This window comes from Canis lupus, chromosome 5, assembly GCF_003254725.2.
Source record: "Canis lupus dingo isolate Sandy chromosome 5, ASM325472v2, whole genome shotgun sequence".
Classification (NCBI taxonomy): Eukaryota; Metazoa; Chordata; class Mammalia; order Carnivora; family Canidae; genus Canis; species Canis lupus.
This window is the reverse complement of record NC_064247.1, coordinates 67,900,378-67,921,789: the sequence shown is the minus strand read 5'-3', so window position 1 is coordinate 67,921,789 and position 21,412 is coordinate 67,900,378. Positions and strand designations below refer to the sequence as shown.

Here is a 21,412-nt window from a genome sequence, read left to right as displayed (position 1 = left end):
GCACTTCAGTGAGGTGTCTTGTGTTCATCCTGTGTTGTGGGCTTGCCCCCTTTTCTTGCAGCACTTCTATTTTTGTCATATCGTCTCTGAAAGGATAAAAAAATAATCAGACATGTGAACACTAGGAATTCTGAAAGCCTGAGCTGGGGTTAGTTGGAAATAAGGGGAAGTCAGCTGTGTCCCTGGTAGTGGGCAAGAGTCTCTACACCTCACAGGCTTGTCTCTGTAAGACGGGAATGGAGAGGCTAAAAGCCCTTGGGGCGTGCCCTCTGACCACATGCCTTTCCTCTGGGCATGATGGCAGCTGGGAAGGGAGCATCCCATTTTGCTTTCTTGTTCCTTATGACTCCATTATTCATCCAACTCTGGTGGGGTTTGCTTAAAACCTAGAGGGAGGGATCCCTGGGTGGCGCAGAGGTTTAGCGCCTGCCTTTGGCCCAGGGCGTGATCCTGGAGACCCGGGATCGAATCCCACATCGGGCTCCCGGTGCATGGAGCCTGCTTCTCCCTCTGCCTATGTCTCTGCCTCTCTCTCTGTGTGATTATCATAAATAAATAAAAATGAAAAAAAAAAGAAAAAAAAAAAACCTAGAGGGAGTTTCCAGTTTTGCCTTATAGTATTTGTGATAGCTATTAGAAGAGTGAAATTCTAAATGACAATATAAATGTTTTTGTAAAAAAAATAAAAAAAAAATAAAAAAAAATAAATGTTTTTGTAATGCATTTGGGCCGAAAGAGGGCCTTCAGGCATCTTCTTATGTTTTATCCTCACCAAACCTGTGAATTGAGCATCTATGCTGGGCCCTGCACTGGGCTTTGGAAATGCAAGAAATAATGCACTTGTTCCTACTGTTTCTTCTCCCACGCAGACTCAGTTGCCCTGTTTTATCTTTTTTTTTTTTTTTTTTGCTCTAATAGGACAAAACTAATTCATGCAGTCTGTGACATTTTCTTCCCCACTAAATTATAAATAATGTGAAATCAGGCAGAATCATTTTTATCTTTTTTAACCCAGGCTCCTATAATATTTTTTCCCTAAAAAAGACTTTACATTTTTTAAAAACAATTTATTTATTCATGAGAGACACAGAGAGACAGAGACACAGGCCGAGGGAGAAGCAGGCTCCATGCAGAGAGCCTGATGTGGGACTCGATCCTGGGATCCTGGGATCACGCCCTGAGCCGAAGGCAGATGCTCAACCAATGAGCCACCCAGGCATCCCAAGCCACTCAGGCATTCCCCTCTGGAGGATTATTAATACATGTAAAGTCTTGGGATGCCTGGGTGGCTCAGTGGTTGAGTGCCTGTCTGCCTTCGGCTCAGGTCGTGATCCTGGGATCCTAGGATCGAGTCCCGCATCAGGCTCCTCACAGGGAGCCTTGCTTCTCCCTCTGCCTGTGTCTCTCCCTCTCTCATGAATAAATAAATAAACAATTAAAAAAAAAAAAAACCTCCAGAGGAAGGAGAATGTCTTATACTCGGAAATAGTTTCAGATTTACAGAAGTTGCAAAACTAAAAGTAGTATGAAGAACCCCCTCATTTACTCCTTTACCCAGATTGACCAGTTAAGATTTAACGCCCTTTGCTCCATCGTTGGCATGTGCTTGAGTTCTCTCTTCACATACACACATACTCCCAAACTCATGCACACATGCAGACACACACTTTTCCCTCTACCCTCAGATTTGAGAGATTATGCACCATGATCTTTTACCCCCATATGCTTGAATGTGTTTCCTAAGAATAGGAATATTCTCTTACATAACCAGTAAGATAGTTTACTGCTTTCATAAGTCTACACTGGTGCAATACTTTTTATAACCTGTCCATATTCTAATTTTGTCAGTTGACCTAATAATCTTTATAGCATTTCCCTCCAGGATGGGATCCAGTCTGGGGTCAGGCACTGCATTTACTTGTCATGTCTCTTTAGCTTCTGTCATTCAGGACTTTTCCACAACCTTTCACAACACTGATTTTTTTTGAAGAAAACAATCCTGCCCTTCTCTGACCACATTCTTCATTTTGCCAAACACGTAGAATAATTTGTGATTGAAAATTAGGAAGGCCTTTGGAGAAGATACAGAACCTGAACACGTTAGTGGCATTTGGCCATTGTGAATTTCTGTGACAGACTCTTCAGCATCACAACGCTGTGTGGCTTCGACCTTTCGTCAAGCATATTAAGTTAAATACTTGTCAATAAAATGCAGGACAGTGTTCTCTGTCCATGCACTGGGATTGCTCTCGAATAAATATTTGACCTTTGTTTTTGTCGATTTTAACAGGACATTTAAAAATTACCTTTCTTCCTCCCAATGATTTATGTAAGGTTTTTTTTTTTTTTTTTTTTTAAAGATTTACTTATTTATTCATGATAGAGAGAGAGGCAGAGGCACAGGCAGAGGGAGAAGCAGGCTCCATGCCAGAACCCGACGTGGGATTCGATCCCGGGACTCCAGGATCACGCCCTGGGCCAAAGGCAGGCGCCAAACCGCTGAGCCACCCAGGGATCCCCATAAGCTAACTTTTATAAGCAACTCTCCTATTTGCCTTTCTGGAACAGTGTGAATAATAAATACTTATTCTTGGTAATGGTTCTTGTGGTAAGTTTTTAATGATGCAGGTGATTTTGTTAAACTCTGAAATGATGTCATAGCCTCAGAGTTTTTATGGGATATTTTGTTATATCGTTCCAAGTGAACATTTGAATGGTTACCAAAGAGGTATTTGTTACTGTACCTAGAAAGAAAGATTTGTCCTTTTTGTTGCATGCATTGTGAAGGGTGGGAATTCTCTTTTGGGAAACTTTCCCTTGCCTGAGACCCCAGTGGCTTGAACTCTGCTGATCTGAGAATGAACTCCCTCCTCTACTGCAGTCCTTCGTTACATTTGCATTTCTGGTTAAGCATAAGCAGTATGTGTACAGGCACAGAGGAAAAAGATCTGTGTCGTTTATGTGCTGTGGGCATATGGGGAATACTCACTCTGGAGGAAACGAATCCTAACCAGACTCCTTGGGGAGGTGAGCACTGTGCACAAGCGCTGCCATTTTTGGCACCAGCTTCCTAGCAGTCCCCTCTGTCATCTCAGTCACAGAACTGAAACGACCATTCTTTATATTGTGGAGGTGTAACTGCTCACTTTCAGACTGGTGCATTTGAAGGATTGAAAATTGGTCTGATTGTGTGACAGGAGGATGTGATTCACGGGTACTTTGATGGCGTTGTTTGTTGCCGCATGTGAGCCTGCGTTCAGGAAATCACAGTGGAGTAACACAGCTCCAGCTAGCCATTTGTTGAGTGCTAAGTGATATTTTAGTGTTGCATAGTTGATAGTTAGCAGTTGCTTATGACGGCTTTTTTGGATTAAATGTTCTCATCAAGTTCTAATCTGTTGTCAGTAAAATCTTGAACACAAGCGCAAATTTAGGTGCAAACTTGTAATTTCTTTGCAAAATGAGTGTATCTTTAATTGTATGGTGATTTCTGAATTGTTCATATTGACTTTTTGCAAGTAATTTTTTGAATAAAGAATTCAGAACTAAGAATTCTGACACAAGACACATTAGGAATCTGGTGCGGCTGCACTGCTTGCACGTGGCTTTCCCTCGGCTCCAGCTTTCCTTCCCTTTTGTTCCCAGAGTGTTCTCTTCCTTTAACAGTATCTTGGAGATTTTCTCCCCACCTGTACAGCAAGCTCTTCCTCATTTCTCCCCATTTAGATTTGTGACCAGGTTGAAGGTATGATCTGGTAGAGAAATTAGTAGCATGAAGTTGTAATAAAAATGCATTTAGGGGCATCTGGGTAGCTCTTTTGGTTTTGGCTGGTAGCATCTGGCTCTTGGTTTTGGCTTAGGTCATGATCTCAGGGTCCCAGGATTGAGCCTCTCTGACAGGCTCCTCACAGTGGGGAGTCCGCTTGAGGATTCTCTCTGCCCTCCCCCTGCGCTCTTTCTAAAATAAATAAATCTTAAGAAAAAAAAGTTTAAAAATCTATAAGAAAGTTTTTCAAATAATTATTATTATTTTAAGATTTTATGTATTTACTTGAGAGAAAGAGAGAGTGTGTGGGCACGCGCAAGAGGGAGCGCAGGGGGAGAGGGAGAAGCCGAGTCCTCGCTGAGCTGGGAGCCCAAAACTGAGGCTCTGTCCTAGGACCCTTGAGATCATGACCTCAGCTGAAAGCAGATGCTTAAACATCTGAGCCACCCAGCTGCTCCTCAAATAATACTTTAAAAATAAAGAAATTAGGGGTACGTGGGTGGCTCAGTCCGTTGAGTGTCTGACTTGATTTTGGCTCAGGTCAGATCGAGCCCTGCATTAATTGGGCTTTGTGCTGGGCATGGAGCCTGCTTGGGATTCTCTCTCCCTCTTGTAAAATAAATCAGCAAAAATGGTTAAATTGAAAGAAACAGAAGAGAAACTTTTTCCTTGGAACCTTTCTAAGCACTGCCATGGCTGGCAATGAGGCTGCTCCCAGCCGCCTGACATAGGAACATGGCACTTGCTGGTCACTCCCTCTCCCTCTTTACTGACATGGCATTAATAAATTGTCCGGAATTTTAGCTCTTTTATTGCACTACCCATATCTTTTTAAGACTTTAGATTGTATGTAAACCAAAATAAAAATGCCTGCTTAGAAATGTGATTCCTGATGCAGACCAAGGAAGAAAATCTGACTCAAGAAAATAACCTAACAATCCTGTCAAGCCTTCCAGTTCTCATCTTTATATGTCCTCTCCACATTCTGAAATAAAATAGGAGTCCTTCTTTCTTTCTTGTAAGAGAAGATAGAATGGATGTTTTTGCTATTTATATTAAATTAAGCACCAGGAATACGGTTTCTGCATCAGACTTCACAGCTGCTGTATCAGCAGTTTCTTGGGTCTTGCTTCTTTGTTTACAACTCTTGTATCTCTTGAATTCATTTTTTGGAATTCTTAAACACCCCTTCCTCAACAGAGGGGTGTGTGGATGTAAGATAATTTTTTTCTTTTTTGCATTTGAGGAGTAATCTTAAAATGTAGAATAGAATTCTATGAAAACAAAATGCCTTGGAATTCTAGAGACATAATACCTTTTTCTTGGAAATTTAAAACCATTACTTCATTGCTTTATAGTCTTATTGATGATTCTGCTATTACGACCTTCTGCTGAGTTTTTAAATTTAGTAATTTAAGTTTAATAACTTTCTGATGTGCATGAACAAGACATTGTTCTCTGATGGCACACCCCTCTCCCCTTTTTAATTAAGTAGGCTCTGTGCCCAACACAGGCTCATGACCTGAACTCACAACCCTGAGGTCAAGGTAGCATGCTCTTCTGACTGAGGCAGCCAGGTGCCTCTACTTGCTCCTTTGTGATGACTATCTGGATTTCTTTCATCTGTCAGAATCTCTGTAAGGATACAGATTAGAATTTCTTTGCTTTCTCTTCATTTTTGTCCTCACATGTCCTGTGATTCTTTGTTGTCCACTTCTGTTTGGAGACTGAAATCATTAATGTTTTAGTGGATTGTGTGTTTCCTTGGCAATTAGGATGGTTACTGCTTTTCCAACAGGCTCTCCTGTGAAAATTTCCTTACCCCCAAAAGTTCCTGTGTGCCTCTTTGTAATCAGCCCTTTACAGCCACTGATCTGTTTTCTGGCCTTATAGTTTTGCCTTAGAATGTTACATAAATGTAATCATATCACATGTAGCTTTTTAAGTTGGACTTCTTTCCCTTAGCATGATGCTTTTGAGAGCTGTTGAATAGCTTTTCATTTTATAGATGTACCACGTTCACCTTTTGATGGACATTTGGTTATTTTTAGTGATGATGAATAGAGCTGCTGGAAACATCAGCATACTTTTTTATTTATTTTTTTCTTTTTTGGTGGACAGAGGTCTTCATTTCCCTGGGATAAGTGAGTAGGTGTGGGATAACTTGGTAAGAAACTTCCAAACTTTTTTCCAGAGCGGCCGTATCATTCTGAGTCTGTGTAAGCCATGTAGAAAGTTCCAGTCATTCCTTATCCTCATCAGCATTTGGTATTTTGGGGACTATCTTTTCCCAGTTTATGGCTTGCCTTTTCATTTCCTGCTGAGTAAATTTTGAGGTTTTATATCTAGACTTAAAAGATCTCTATCCGGAGTGGGCCTGTAAAGGGATGCCAGTCAGCAGTGTCATTTCTTCACCTCCACCCTTTCTGCCACTTCCTTTTCTCTTGGAAGATACCTTTCCCTTCCATTGCTTGTTTTACACCTGGCTGCAATTAATACACGCTTTTTTCCCCTGGTGTTTGAGATGATAAGGGGGTCTGAGTTCACAGTGAAAGTATTGCAGATGATGATTTCTAAATTGTTTTGGGACTCTGCTTATTTTTACCATAACTATTAATGCACAATTTTTTTGTGGATCTTTTTTGAGTATGTGTGAATATTATGTGATGATGTTCTTGTTTTTAATACGTATTTATGGTTTTGGTAGCTATTGCCAAAGAGCCCTCCAGGAGTATTCTCTCGAGAAATATCGGTACACTTGGGCGCCTGGGCAGCTGTGTCAGTTGAGGGTCTGACTCTTGGCTTTGGCTCATGACCTGAGGGTTGTGAGATAGAGCCCCAGTCAGGCTCTACGCCCATCAACTCTGCGCTCACTGGGGAGTTGGCTTGAGATTCTTTCCTTCCCCTCTCTGCTCCTCCCCCCAGCTGACACACAGTCTTTCTAAAATAAATTTTAAAAATCTTAAATATCAGAGCATTCTTTTTTTATTTTATTTTATTTTATTTTTTTATTTTTTTAAATTTTTTTATTTATTTATGATAGTCACACAGAGAGAGAGAGAGAGAGGCAGAGACACAGGCAGAGGGAGAAGCAGGCTCCATGCACCGGGAGCCCGACGTGGGATTCGATCCTGGGTCTCCAGGATCACGCCCTGGGCCAAAGGCAGGCGCCAAACCGCTGCGCCACCCAGGGATCCCCAGAGCATTCTTTTTTTAAAAAAAATATTTATTTGAGAGAAAGAGAGCATGTGTGCATGCGTGTGCAGAGGAGCAGGAGGTGCAGAGGGAGAAGGAGAATCCCAAGCTGACTTCCCTCTGAACTTGGAGCTCTGTATGGGGCTGGATCTTAGGACCCTGAGATCATGACCTGAGCTGAAATCAGGAGCTGGCCACTTAACTGACTATACCACCCAGGTGCACCTTGGTGCAATCTTATTAACAGGCAATGAGAGTTGTCATTTACTTACATTTATGATAATAATGGGCATTATCCATTTACATAATATGTAGTTATTAGTTATTTTTGAATCACATGCTTGGAAATTTCCCTGCAGGTTACTCAGCTCCATTAGAGCAGAGGAACCACAATTCTGCTTACCATTTTATCCCCAATACTGATTATCATGCATGGCGTTAGTAGGCTCTAAATAATCATTGATTAGATGAATGATTTAGTGAGTGATTGGTTCTTTGTTGTAGAAAATCAAGTCATTCTGATTCTTGTCAGTGACTTAGTTTTAAAGCTCCAGGGAGAATATGAACTGCTAGGCACTTACCAAACTTGCTTCCATTCATTTGAACCAGTTGTTTTTCCAGAAAGTTACACTCAGAATTCTGTGAAGTGAGGGTTCACAACTAGACTTGCATCTGTTCAGTAATTTATTCATCATGTTAAAATGAAATTTCAGGATGAAGAGGTACATATATATATCTTAAAGATCATTCATCAGGATCATTACCATTTTCCTTTTTTTTTGATTTCCTTATCTTCCTCTGAGAACCAAGTTTTCTATTCTCCATTAGCTCATAGCCCAGAACACTGACGTGGAGGTAGTGAAATGAGTCAGCAGAAAGGTGAAGGGGATATACCTGGAAGTGTCTGTGAGCCAGAAAGTTCTCCTTCAGGCAGGACTCTGCTTCCACGTTTGGTGTACACAGTTGGCCTCTTTCTAAATAAGCTTTATCGATTTCAGAGTGTTCTTTGACAATTTATGGAAAAGGCTAAATATTTTCTTGTTAATTGGAAATCTCTGCTTTGCAGGCCCTTGATTTGCAGAGCTCAAGAAAGGATCTTGGGGCTCCTGGACTATGATTATACAATCTTAGATTGTATAATATGTAGCGTTTTTTCTGAAAGTGTATAAGTTGTATATTTTATGTGATCAGGGCCTGTTTTCTCTTTTCCAGTATATTTTTGGAGATTTTAGCCCTGATGAATTCAATCAGTTCTTTGTGACTCCTCGCTCTTCAGTTGAGGTAAGACCAAACATTTTCTTGACTATATATGTAAGTATAATTAATGGTTATGTTTTAGTTTTGATTTTTAAATTTATGCTCTTTTGATAAATCCAATGTACAGAAAAGGACAGAGACTAGTAGGAGAAATGCCCAAACCCACCAGCCAGATTTTACTGATATTAATAACATTTTGCTATACTTACATATAGCAAAACACAGATACAGTTGAAGCCTCCCTGTACCCCCTCCCCTCTGCCAGAAGTAACAGCTCTGCTGAATTGGTATTGTTTACTCTGATTTTCAGCTTTTACTACATACATGGGTATCAACAGATAGTAATATCTTATTGTTTTATGTGATTTAAATGGTAAGTGGTGTCATACTACAGTTGACTCTTGAACAACACAGGGGTTAGGAGCACCAGCCCTAGTTGATTTGAAAATCTGTGTATACCTTGTGATTCCCCCAAAACTTAACTACTCATAGCCTACTGATGAACAGAAACCTTCGTGCTAACATTAACAATGAACACATTTTGTGTTATAAGTATTACGTATTTATTCTTAGAATAAAATAAGCTAGAGAAAAGAAAATGTTAGGAAAATAATAAGGAAAATACATTTATAGTACTGTACGGTATTTGTAGAAAATAATCTGCCTGTAAAGTGGGCCTGCACAGTTCAAACCCATGTTGTACAAGGGTCAACTGTATATTCATCATTTTGAGGTTTATTTTAGACTAACATATTCTTTATATTTATATCTGCTGATTTTTTGTTCTTTTTTTTTTTAATTTTAATTGCTCATTACCATAGATTCAACAGCTCTCACAGCTCACTAACCTTTTTCCTTTTGAGGACCATTTAGGTCTTCTGTTCTTACATTGTTACAAAAATGTTGCAGTAAACATATTTTACATGTCCCCTCATGCTTCTTGGTGGGGTTTCTCCAGGATACAGGTCCTAGGAATGGAATAGGTCAGTCTGCAATGAGTAATTGGCTGTACTTTTACTGGAGACTGCTGATCTGCTTTCGAAGTAGTTTAGCAGTCTGGATGGATCCCCATCAGCAGTGCATGAGCATTCTTACCATCTCATTTAAAGAAAAAATTCTTGCTTATTCTCAGTATAGGCATACTTAAAATTTTTGTTAATCTGATGGGTATGAATGGATTCTCATTGTTTTAATTTATAATTCCCGGATGACAGTCAAAAACTGCTGCATCATTTTCATGTGCCTATTGACAACACAGATTTCCACTTCTGTGACTTAACCCTATCTCCCTTGTCCACGTTTTTTGTTAAGTGGCTTGTATTTTTCTTATTGCTTATAGGATTAAGAATCCCTGGCTTTGCATGTTACAGGTACCTTTTCTAGCATGAGGGCTTTTAAACTTCATATATGATGCGCTTTTTTTTTGTTGTTGTTGTTATGCAAGGGAAGTAGGTTTTTAACTCCAATGTCAAATGTATTGGGTTTTTTCCTCATGGTTTGTAAGTGTCTTTAAGAAATACTTCCAGGGGCAGCCCCGGTGTCGCAGCAGTTTAGCGCCACCTGCAGCCTGGGGTGTGATCCTGGAGACCTGGGATCCAGTCCCACGTCAGGCTTCCTGTATGGAGCCTGCTTCTCCCTCTGCCTGTGTCTCTGCCTCTCTCTCTGTGTCTCTATGAATAAAATCTTTAAAAAAACAAAAAAAAAAATACTTCCCTTCCCTGAGGTAATAAAGATACTGGTTTTCTTCTAAAAGTTTTAAGGTTTTGTTTTCACTGTAGTGTATACTACAGTTGAAATGGACTTTGATGTGCATGTGAAGTGGGACTGTAATTCGTCTTCTCCCATGGCAGTAGTGAGTTGTCCCAATGTCATTCACTGAGCACTAGGTCATTAGTTGTAGTGCCCTTTGGCTGAGGCCCTCCTTTTATCTCTGTATTATTACCATTCGTTTTAATTGCTGCGACTGTATAATCCATATTCTGGGAGGGTACACACCCTCTTATATTTATTTAGAAGTATTTGATACTCCTTCATCCTTACTCTTCCTTAGGAATTTATGAGCAGCATGTCAAGCTCCATAAAAAAATCCTATTGAAATTTCTGTTGGAATTGTGTTAAAATTGTGGGTTAACTTATATAAGAATTAACATCTTTATGATAGTTTTCCTAAACACATTTTTGGTGTATTTCTCCATTCAGGTCGTCTTTTATGTCCATTCTTAATGTGAGTAATGGTGTCTGTTTTAGTTTAATAAAAGCTTACTGGGAACATTTGTTCATATTCATATTGTAAATATAAAAACTGTTGAAATTCCATTGAAGAGGAGAAAGGGTGGTGGGGGGGGGGGTGGGGAGTAGGTAGGAGTCAAGTAGAACTACTTAACTTTAATAAGACCTAGCCAGCCACTTCGATTCCTTAATAAACATCCATGGTAGGTTTGCACACATGTGAAGTGTTTTTGCATGGAGTTCTTTTATTTGGCAAAGTGGAGCAGGGGAGGCTGACTCCTTAGAATTGGAGCCACAGGCCAGTGTTGCTTGTGGCCTTGGCTGGTCCTTCCCGCTTCTTCACCTTGGCTTCTGGAACTCTAAGCTCTTTCTGGAGCTATAGAGGAAGGATTAAATGACAGCATGTTGAAAGTGTTATTTCAGCTGCACAGATGAGAGAAAGATTTATTGGTTTATCCTCTTTCATTTTAGGAAAAGGGAAGAAATCAAAGAAGACAGCGCTTATATCAGGTTTTATTTTAGAACATGAATAAATCCAATTCCCTGCCATCTCTCTCTGCTTTGTGTTCATTGATGGTAATAGGATTTTAAGGAACATAAGGATACAATTTAGTGAAACTAAGTTGTATTTCCTAAGTCAGTAAAATGTATCTGTGCATTTTAGATTCTGTAGAATAAGACTTTAAGTTTAGTGTTTCCTGACAAAAAAGATAATAATTAGGCAAAACATAACCAGATCCCATATTTCCCAAACATTAGTATTAACTGAGGTTCTACTCTATATACTTTGTTAATGGTTTGAATTTTAAATCATTTTCTGTCTTTGAATCATGGTAAGATTTGGGGCACCTGCCAGGAATAGGACTGTCTGTGCTCTTTGCAGTTACGGTTTTAAAAAACAATAAAGCCTAACATGTGTTTTACAAAAGCTTTTCTCAAGTGTGTGCATTTATGTGGGTTTGTGAGGGCTTGTTTGCAAGTAAGGGTCAGAATAAAAACTTGGGTTTTCATGTGATGTGAAAGTGGAAACTGTACCATATTTCAGGGCTGAAGAAGCTGGGCTCCACCCTCCCTTTGCTATGTAAGCAGGCTGGCCAGTCTTGGACAGTTTCTTCCATATCATTGTGCTTTCTTAAGTGGGAAAATGGAGAATGTCTACTTACCTCATAAAAATATTGGGAAATCGTTAGTATGTGGTGAAATACCTAGTGGGTAACAAATGTTAGCAGATAAGGATGTTGGTGGTAAAATTATGTCAAACTTCTAATTGCAGAAATAATGGCTCTGTCTTATCAGAATGAATTATAACCAGAAATCTTAGTAAGTCTGGCTTATTTGGGGATCTTCTGTGTTTCTGCTTTTGAGTATGCATTAACAGATGTTGTCTGTCAAAATCACATATAGTCAATCCAGTAACCGGCAAAAGGGAAATGCAGGCTAATTAACGTGACTGGGCCAAGCTATCTTTCTCACTATTTTAATTATAATTCAGGAGTCTGGAGTATACTAATAATATAATCACATGGGGGACAGACTGTTTCATGGGGTGATGTGTGGCTGGATTAGTGGGTGCGGGAGTGATGTTCTCTTCCTGGCACTGCGATATTGCTGGCTGGGCCTTTTATCTTGTGCTGAGAACCACTGCAGCCCCTATCAGCACTGCTCCTGCGCTGTGCCTTTGGAGGGAACTAAAACCCCGCCCTGGTTTTCATATACTTCTTTGGCTGTTAGGAACTTGATAAAACATTGCTGTCTACTTGGGGCCAAGAACCGATAAAACAAAATTTGAGAAACAGAAGGTGTTAAAATGTAAAAACATTCTACCTTTCTGCTAAAGCACTGATCCTTTCAGCTGAGTTTTGGACTCTGTTTTAGGTTGCCTGTTTGAAAGCTTGCCACTCATTGGCCAGATAGGGTGGGTATCAGCTTAATAGAATCTGAAGACACAAACAACTGACTTCTGTAATGGGATCCTAAATATTAGTATAAATTTAAAGGTAACATGTCTTTTCTAAAGCTGTGCTCTAATTTATAAGCCATCATGATTTAAAAATGAATTTCTCAGGGCGCCTGGGTGGCTCAGTCAGTTAGGTGTCTGCCTTCAGCTCGTGTCATGATCTCAGGGTCCTGGGATGGAGCCCTACATCAGGCTCCTTGCTCAGCCAGGAGCTTGCTTCTCTCTCTGCCTCTCCCCTTCCCCCTGCGCACACGCTCGTGCACGCTCTCTCTCTCTCTCTCTCTTGTCAAATAAATAAAATCTTTAAATTTTTTTTTTTTAAAATGAGTTTCTCTAACTGGAAAAAATATAATTTATTGAATAAGCATGATTTGAACCCTAGTCATAATCACATCATTAGTATTCAGAAATGAACAGCATGCTCTTTGTTCTTCAGACTTCCAGCATTTCAACGTTTGAGGCAACACATACACACTTGAATGTGCTACTGAACCATGACAAGCGCAGGAGAGCATAGTTCAGCAGCAGGTGCCCATTATTCTCAGTGGTTTGATGTATCTGTGGGATTTCAGAGGAGAGATTTAAGGTTCATGAGGGTCTTTAAGACAGCAGAATAAATAGTTGGTAGTCCCAAAAAGATTTTAAAACATTTTATTTTATGAAATCTAACTGACATATTAAATTGGGCAAGTTTAAGATATAGGCCATGTTGATTTGATACATTTCTATTGCAAGCTTGTTATTGTAGCTTAGCTGTATTGTGTCACATAATTACCATTTCTTTTAGTGGTGGGAACAATTAAAATCTGGCTTCTTAAACAGGCTTAAAGTTTATAATAAGGTTTGTTGTCTGTAATCCCTGTACCATGTATTAGACTCCCAGGATGGTTTATCTCCTGGATGCAAGTGTAAGCCCTGACACAGTGGCTCTCCCATCACCTGCTTCAGCCTTTACTAGTGCCATGCGATTCTTTTGTTTTCTTGATTTGAGTTTTTGTGTTTTGTGGGGTGTTTTTTTTTAGATTCCAAAGATGAGGGAGATATCATACAGTATTTGTTTGAAACATTACCTTCCTAATCACTGCCCTAGTACTGACTTCACAAGATGATAGTGTTTTCAGACAGTTGATTTGACTTTGTATCTGATGTAAATAGATTTCAGTTTTTTTACATTGCTCACTTTGCATATATGTGTGAGATTTTATTTTTGCTTTGATTTTATACTTTTGTATATATATATTATATAGTAGCTATATAGTTAAAGAGGGAACTTTGAGGAATTCTTAAAATTTCATTCTGTTTGGGATAAACACACATTTGCCACAGATTAGAGGGCATCTTATAAATGGTAGAGGTGTGTTGAATTAAAGGGACCATATGCCTATAGTGTAAAAAAGATACATACACACACACATACCCCTCTTCTGTGCCTGAACTCATTCCAGCACCAATTGCCACAGTTGGACTCTTACCAGCTTAGTAACTTAGAATAAGTGTTGTAAACATTAGCAAAATGTCAAGGGATGCCTGAGTGGCTCAGTCAGTGAAGCGTCTGCCTTCACCTCAGGTCATGATCCTGGGTCCTGCAATCAAGCTGCAAGTGATCCGCAAGAGACACAGGCAGAGAGAGAAGCAGGCTCCATGCAGGGAGCCCGATGCGGGATTCAGTCCTGGGACTTCAGGATCACACCCTGGGCCGAAGGCAGGAGCCACCCAGAGTTCCCCCGAATAAAGAAAATCTTAAAAAGAAAATTTCAGTATTACCCTGGAGTCTGTTTTCAGGTCTGGCATCTACCACTTAATATATTTTTGTGTGAATGTAGCATGATTAAATAAACAAGCACTTAGTCCCTCACAATTGTATATGTTTCCATCAGCAGGGGGCACCCTTGTGTCACTGTTAGAACAAGGGGAGGCATTCTGCATCTGGGAGTTTGCTAAACTTTTGTGACTGCAGGGGAACATGAACCTGCTTGCTTGTTAGATGCACCTTTCTTGCTCCGTGTATCCGTGCCAGCGGTAAATGCTGGAGCACTGCGTGCAAGTGTCTGCCCTTTGTGCTGCAGGTCCAAGGCCAAGTGTCATCCTTGGTAGTCCCTGAACTGGTTCTTCTCTTGTGTCGGCCGTTTGAACACCGGGCGCCCCCCAGTGGACTTACATGCAGCTCTCAGGCCCTGCCTGCGTTCTGTTCAATTCAGTTCCTTTGTTTCCTTAGGTTCATTCACTCCCTGGTGGAGACAGCTTGGTTACCACAATCACTGAATCCACGTGCTCAGAGTTAATTGGAGAAATCTGCTGAGGAGGACCCTTGCACAGCAGTTCTCAGGCAGGGGCAGGCAGGAGACTCTCTGGGGCCCATTCAGGAACCCTGGGCATCCCGGGGAAGGGGGGGGGTGCACTTGGAGAGTTGTTGTGTTAGGGTGTCATTCCTTGTTCTTTTGTTCTCTAAGTACACTTACCTTAGTCCTTCCGTCCTAACTTTCTCATCCTGAATGTATCCGTTTGAAACATTTCAAATTCTTTATTATTATGGGATGGCTAAAAAGAAGAAATATTTGGAATTTTTTTACAAAGAGGTCAGATACTTGCCATTTTGCTGTCTTCCAAACAAGAAATGTGGTTTCCAGTCATTAATTGAGTTACTTAAGACACTGTGTTAAAAAGGGGGCCGTGGTTCCCAGACTTCTCTGTGGGCTCTCTGGACTCTGCCTGGGGGTCTGGGCCTGACCTGCCCTGGCTGTGTGGACATGCAGGGATGGCGAGCATGAAAGCCACATGGTCACTAGCAGTCATCTTTGCTAGTGGCCCAGGACAAGTGGCTGTGGTATCTGTGGGTAATCTCTAACATCCTATGAAATGAAGGGTTTGTCATGGCATTTTATTGTAGTCGACTTTCATGTCCATTGGAATCCATTTTTATATATTTTTTGCCTCATTTCTGGATCTTAATGACAATATTTAAGACCATTCCTACAGTATTTTTTTTTTCTTAAATGAAGGTGATTTAATTTTACTGTCTCAGTGTATGTTATTTGGTAAAGAAAAAATGTTATGAGAAGAAGTTGAATGGATAAAGAGTTTTAATGAAAAAAATATGTTGGGTTTTAACATTTCGTTGAATTAAAATTTGTTTTCTAATTCCCTTTGCAGCTTCCCCCATACAATGGAGCAGTGCTGTGTGGCACACAAGCTACAGATGAGCTACCTGATGGTACGTTGGTTCTCTCCTTTATCTCCCTGACGTGCATTCTGGCCCTCTGTGCTGGGTGGGCAGGCTATTTGGAAATCATGTTTTCCTGTAGGTTCATACTTTCAAATAAACATTCCCTTACAGCTTGATGTGTTTGTTGTAAACTATAACATATTTCATCTCTGAACCATTTTCATTAGTGAGGTAAAGTATAGTCTGTGCTTCTGAGTGGCAGTTCAAGGTTTAGGTAAGGAAATAGTTGTTTCTGTTTTTCCTTGATCATTCTCAGTGACCCACATATGTTCTTTATAGCCAGAGCTTTTTGTAAAAGTTCTTAGGTGGCCTTCCGTCTGGTTGTAGAGGCTGATGGGCCAGATCTGGTGATTATCTAAGAATGTACTCTTTGCATGGCTCACTGATGGCTCAGATCTGTTCTGTGGGTTACATTTACATCCCTGTTTGTCACTTAACGCTTTTGGGAATTCAGATGACCTTTGCACCTCCTGGTCTGTTCCTTTTTTGGTCTCTGTCACAGATACAGAGCTAATTACTGGAGACAGTTCTTCTTGAGAGGTGGTGATTCTGTGTGCTGGAGTAATAGCAGATGGTTCGGTTGCTGTGGGCTCCCAGTGTGTAGGTCCAGTCTGTGTGGACTAGTGTACCGTTTGACTCCCCGAAGGCCCTTGCTGGCCTTGGAGAAGTGAACACGGAGCCTTTGCTCTGAGAGCCAGGGGTCTAGTTCCCTGTTTCTTTAGCATGGTCAGACCTGTGAATGGGGTTTTCATTATAATTTAAATATAAACCTTGAAGAGCCTGTCTAGATTTTTTATGTACAGTAAAATCAGAGCACTAGTTTCTAACATTTTTAGCAGTTTTGTAAGAAACTGTGATCCGGGAGACTGAGGGAAAGAGCTGTTCTAGTCGCGGCTCAGGATGAGAGTGAGGTGGAGCTGGGGGGACATGCCCTGCCCAGCCTCCGGAGTGGCTGTTTGCTGAATCTGTCAGATTTCTGTCTCCAGGGACCCCTGGGTGGCGCAGCGGTTTGGCGCCTGCCTTTGGCCCAGAGCGCGATCCTGGAGACCCGGGATCGAATCCCACGTCGGGCTCCCGGTGCATGGGGCCTGCTTCTCCCTCTGCCTGTGTCTCTGCCTCTCTCTCTCTCTCTCTCTCTGTGTGACTATCATAAATAATAAATAAAAAAAAAAAAAAAAAGAAAAAAAAAAAGATTTCTGTCTCCACGCACTATGCACATAGTAAGTATGCTGCAGATGTCTGCTCAGTGCTTTCAAGTGTTTCGTTCTTTTCCCTTCTGTTACTCCTTTCCTGATCAGCACATGGCCCCCCGGGGGGCCCAGGCTGTAGATAGGAGGCTCCACCAGCTCTTCTCCCTCACACCACACCCCTGCTTCCAGGCTGTCCTCCCTGCTCAGTTCCTGCTTCTTGGCTCCTTTTCTCCATTGTCTCTTCTCTCAAGTCTATCTTTTAATTTGACAAAAACACCGCATGGGATCTTGTCACCTGCTCATGCTGTTAGTGACAGGCCAGCTTAACGGCCCCTGTTCCTCTGGGGTCTTTTCTGTTCTCTTGTGACATGAGATTGACATTATTTCTTTTATGACATTTATTTGTTTTATGATGCCTGTCCCACTGTCCAGTAATGAATCTGCCTCCTTCTTTAGACTGAGTTAGGCTGTGGGTCTCGGGGATCATAATCATCCATTTCTGTGTGCTCAGCAGCTATGCACTGTAGTATCTGGAATGGTGTAGACTTTCAGTATGTTTCTGGATGAATGATTTAGGATGATTTGTTCTACCTCCCAGCATATGCAGCTACAGCAAACTCTTTGCAGGGTCTCCTTATCACCATGTGCCTATTTATTTATTTATTTATTTATTTTTTTTTTTTTTTTTTAATTTTTATTTATTTATGATAGTCACAGAGAGAGAGAGAGAAAGGCAGAGACACAGGCAGAGGGAGAAGCAGGCTCCATGCACCGGGAGCCTGACGTGGGATTCGATCCCGGGTCTCCAGGATCGCGCCCTGGGCCAAAGGCAGGCGCTAAACCGCTGTGCCACCCAGGGATTCCCCCATGTGCCTTTTATACCTCTGCTTTTTTTTAGTCTGATCCTACAGCTGGAAATAGCCTCTACTCTTCCCACCCCTCCACCCAGCTATCCTGCCACTTCTGACTTCTCCGTAGCTTCTGATTGAGCTTGGTCATTCCTTCCTGTATCTAGAAACATTCTTTCTGTAAAGCTGTTGAGGCCTTATCTTGCCCTTCCTCTGCACTGTCAGCTTTAGTCCAAGGTGTTTTTCTACCAGCGAATGTCACTGCCTGAGGCAGGGACTTTGCCTTACTAATCTCTGTGGTAATAAGCACTTTACTATATAGCTAGGTATCTATTAATTGAAGAAATCAGCTGAGGAAGCCACTGAAGCAGCAGTTCTTAGGCAGTGGTGGGCATCACAGTCTTTGGGGGCCCCTAAGCATTGCAAACTATGGGGCCCATGCAGCACTCTGGGCACCGCAAGGAGCACACTTGGCCGAATGATGTGTAAGGATGGTGTTATTTTATTTGAGCTGGTTTTCCTTCCCCCAGCCACCCACTGTCTGCGTGGCCTGAGCACGGAGTCCCCATTTACCCCGTACATCGACTGTGTTGTTTAAAGCCCAGGGTTGCAGGCTTTCACCACTCCTTCAGCCCACACAGATTGGGCTTCGTGCTGACTCCTCTGCCGTGCAGTGCAGTGCACGCGTGTGTCCATGAAACGTGTTGTGGAGAAGAACTGTTCTGGGTAGGATACTCTGCCTTTAAGTGGTACAGTCACACCCTATACAGGGTAAATATTTTGGTAATAACTGTAGCATATTGAAATGGAACCATGTCCTATCACGTTCTACAATATTCTGTGATACGATAAGATTAAGGATTGAGATGTGGAAGGCACTGTGTCTATTGAAATAATTAAAATCTTGTACAAGCTGCATGCCACAACGCATACTAATGTCTGTTTTGATTTCACAATGCACACCATAGTCTCCAGAAGGTCGCCTCCCCATGTGGAGTGTTACTCATTTCCTCAAGTACGTCCACGTAGTCCATGTAGCAGCATTGCACCCTCGAAGCATCGTGGGATAGGTGATGCCTGAAAGCACAATGGACAGTTTACTTTTAGGTATAATGATAGAGAAATTAATTTCTCTTTGGTGACTCTTTTCAAAATAAGAAGAAAAAAAAAACAGTGCTCAGAGGCCAAAGGATTCAAATAGTCATATTGGTGATTTTATATGAAAATGTGCTTTTAGATATAGCCATCATTAGTATTCCTTTTTCAGGAACTTCTTGTAGTTGGGAAGGTGTCCTATTGCACACACACACACACACACCCGCGTATGATCACAAAACAGATGAAGAATTGGGAGACTGATGGCATCCCTTCCGCAGCTACCTTGCACATAATGGTCCCCTCTAGGGGGCTGCTTTTTAAAAGACTTCCAAAGTGAAAAACACTCAGTTATTTGTAATAGAGCACAGTTCTTTTGGTAGTATGAATTTTTTTTTTCTCTTAAGTATTTGCCATTAAAAGAAGTCAGCCTCTTGTGCTAGACTCAGGGAGATCTTCAGTTATGCATTACAGATAATGAAAAGGCATGTGTCCTTTGCTTCAGAATTTTAACTGTTTCATCAGATATCAGATGACACTGATGCTTGACGTCTCTTGAAAGATGCAGCTGATTCTATAGAACTTAATCAAATTTTAGAAATGTGAACCAGGAAAAAAATGTACATTTTGTAACGGGTGGAATGTGTAGATTGTCTGTACTCCCAATAGCCAGTTGGCAGTAGCCAGTACCGAAGTATTCCAAAGAGAATTTTCAGAGGTTGCAGTCCTAATTGTCTTGGTATTTTTGAAAGTATTTCCACTACCCATGGAATTGACCCACTGTGAACTCATTAATGTACATTGACATGCACTTACGTCAGGCCCTCTTCAGACTTTAGGGAGGGTTGTCAGTGGAGAAGATCAGGAGATGGAGGGTTCCAGAGAGTGCCTCTGAAGAACACCTTTATAGAGAGGGGAATTCTTGGTGTAGTGCATACTTTCTGCATGACTCAATCACTAGTTAGAGAAGCCATAAATAGAGTAATAACTTTAAATGCCTAAGGTATTAGTAATGATTTTCTTTTTAAATTGTCCAAAATACATATACCCTAGTTTCAGTCAGAAAATAAGCCAATAAAATCAGATTTCATTGAGGGGTGTTTTTAGGCAGAATATGACGTGCTTTTTATTATTTCATTTACGTTTTGACCTCTTGAAAGTCTCCCTTAGCCACTCTAAGAGCGAAAAATGAATACAGTCTTCTGGTTTTCTAGCTCTAAAATTAAATATGGTTTTATAGTTACTGTTTATTTTTGGCAAATTATTTGCCACAGAAATGAACTGTCCTAGCTGTGTTAATTAGAAGACTTTAAGGATTTAGTTTCAGAAAGAAAATAATTATTGAGACTTTTATAGTTTGTGTAGCTGTGTTTGTAACTAATGGCATATTGACTGATCATTTTTTTTTCTAAACAGGACAAGAATATCAGAGAATTGAATTTGGTGTTAATGAAGTAATTGAACCCAATGACACTTTGCCGAGAACTCCCAACTACAGTATTTCAAGCACATTGAATCCTCAGGCCCCTGAATTTATTCTCAGTTGCACAACTTCCAAAAAACCCCCTGATGACCTAGATAAAGAAGCTACCTACAGCTCAGTTGACTGCCAGTACCCAGGCTCTGCCCTTGCCCTGGATGGCAGTTCTAGCGCGGAGGTTGAAGTTTTAGAAAGTGATGGTGTTTCGGGTGGTCTTGGACAAAGGGAGCGTAAAAAGAAGAAAAAACGTCCCCCAGGATATTACAGTTACTTGAAAGATGGTGGTGAGGGTAGTATTCCCACGGAAGCCCTGGTCAATGGCCACGCCAATTCGGCAGTCCCAAACATCGTAGGCTCAGAGGATGCAGAGTTAGTGGGTGAGGTGCCCCCATCGGGGACGCCCAGGACTTGTAGCAGCCCTCAGGATTCCACGGACTTCGTCAGTGACGCTGTGCCTGGTGGGCCTTTCCCTGGAGCCCTCGATGGTGATACCAGGACTGCAGGGCAGCCTGAGGGCTGCCACGGGGCTGACTTGGAACAGTCCTGCCTCTCTACGGAGGCTGGCAGGGACAGCCTGTTGAGGACAGCTGTGGCTCAGCCTTACATGGGAACTCATACTACTGAAAACCTTGGAGTTGCTAACGGACAAATACTTGAATCCTCCGGTGAGGGCTCAGCTGCCAACGGAGTCGAGTTGCACACTGTGGAGAGCACGGACTCGGACCCAGCTAAGGCCGAGAGCACTTCCCCTGCTGCCGACACCCCGGCCTCTGTGGCGGGCACTGCTCCCACCAGCCAGCCTAAGTCATGGGCCAGCCTTTTTCATGATTCTAAGCCCTCTTCACCTGTGGCTTCTGTGGAAACTAAGTATTCCCCTCCTGCCACATCTCCCCTGGTCTCTGAAAAGCAGATTGAAGTCAAAGAAGGGCTTGTTCCAGTTTCAGAGGATCCTGTAGCCATAAAGATTGCAGGTATAGTTCAAAAGATACAGGTCGGAAGTGAAGATGGGCGCAGATCTGAGGCTGTCTGGGCTGATAATTTGTGCTAGATTGTTACCCAAAGCAGCAGTCGGTGTGTTCATAGGAATTTCTCAAGAATGTCTGTATCTTAAATGCTATCTGTCTAGAAGGAAAAGGATGTCTAAGTATAGTGTGGGTCGGGGTGGGGTGGGG

The 21,412-nt window shown here is 41.5% G+C and overlaps 1 protein-coding gene across 1 annotated transcript in view; it reads left to right on the top strand.

Annotated features, from left to right (window-relative positions):
* USP10 (ubiquitin specific peptidase 10) overlaps window positions 1-21,412 on the top strand; it is a 73,198-nt gene that overhangs the window by 26,343 nt on the left and 25,443 nt on the right. Inside the window, exons 2-4 of the mRNA XM_025427021.3 lie at window positions 8,174-8,242; window positions 15,555-15,615; window positions 20,177-21,211. Of these exons, the coding sequence (XP_025282806.3) occupies window positions 8,174-8,242; window positions 15,555-15,615; window positions 20,177-21,211 (1,165 nt within the window). The remainder of the gene's footprint in view (window positions 1-8,173; window positions 8,243-15,554; window positions 15,616-20,176; window positions 21,212-21,412) is intronic.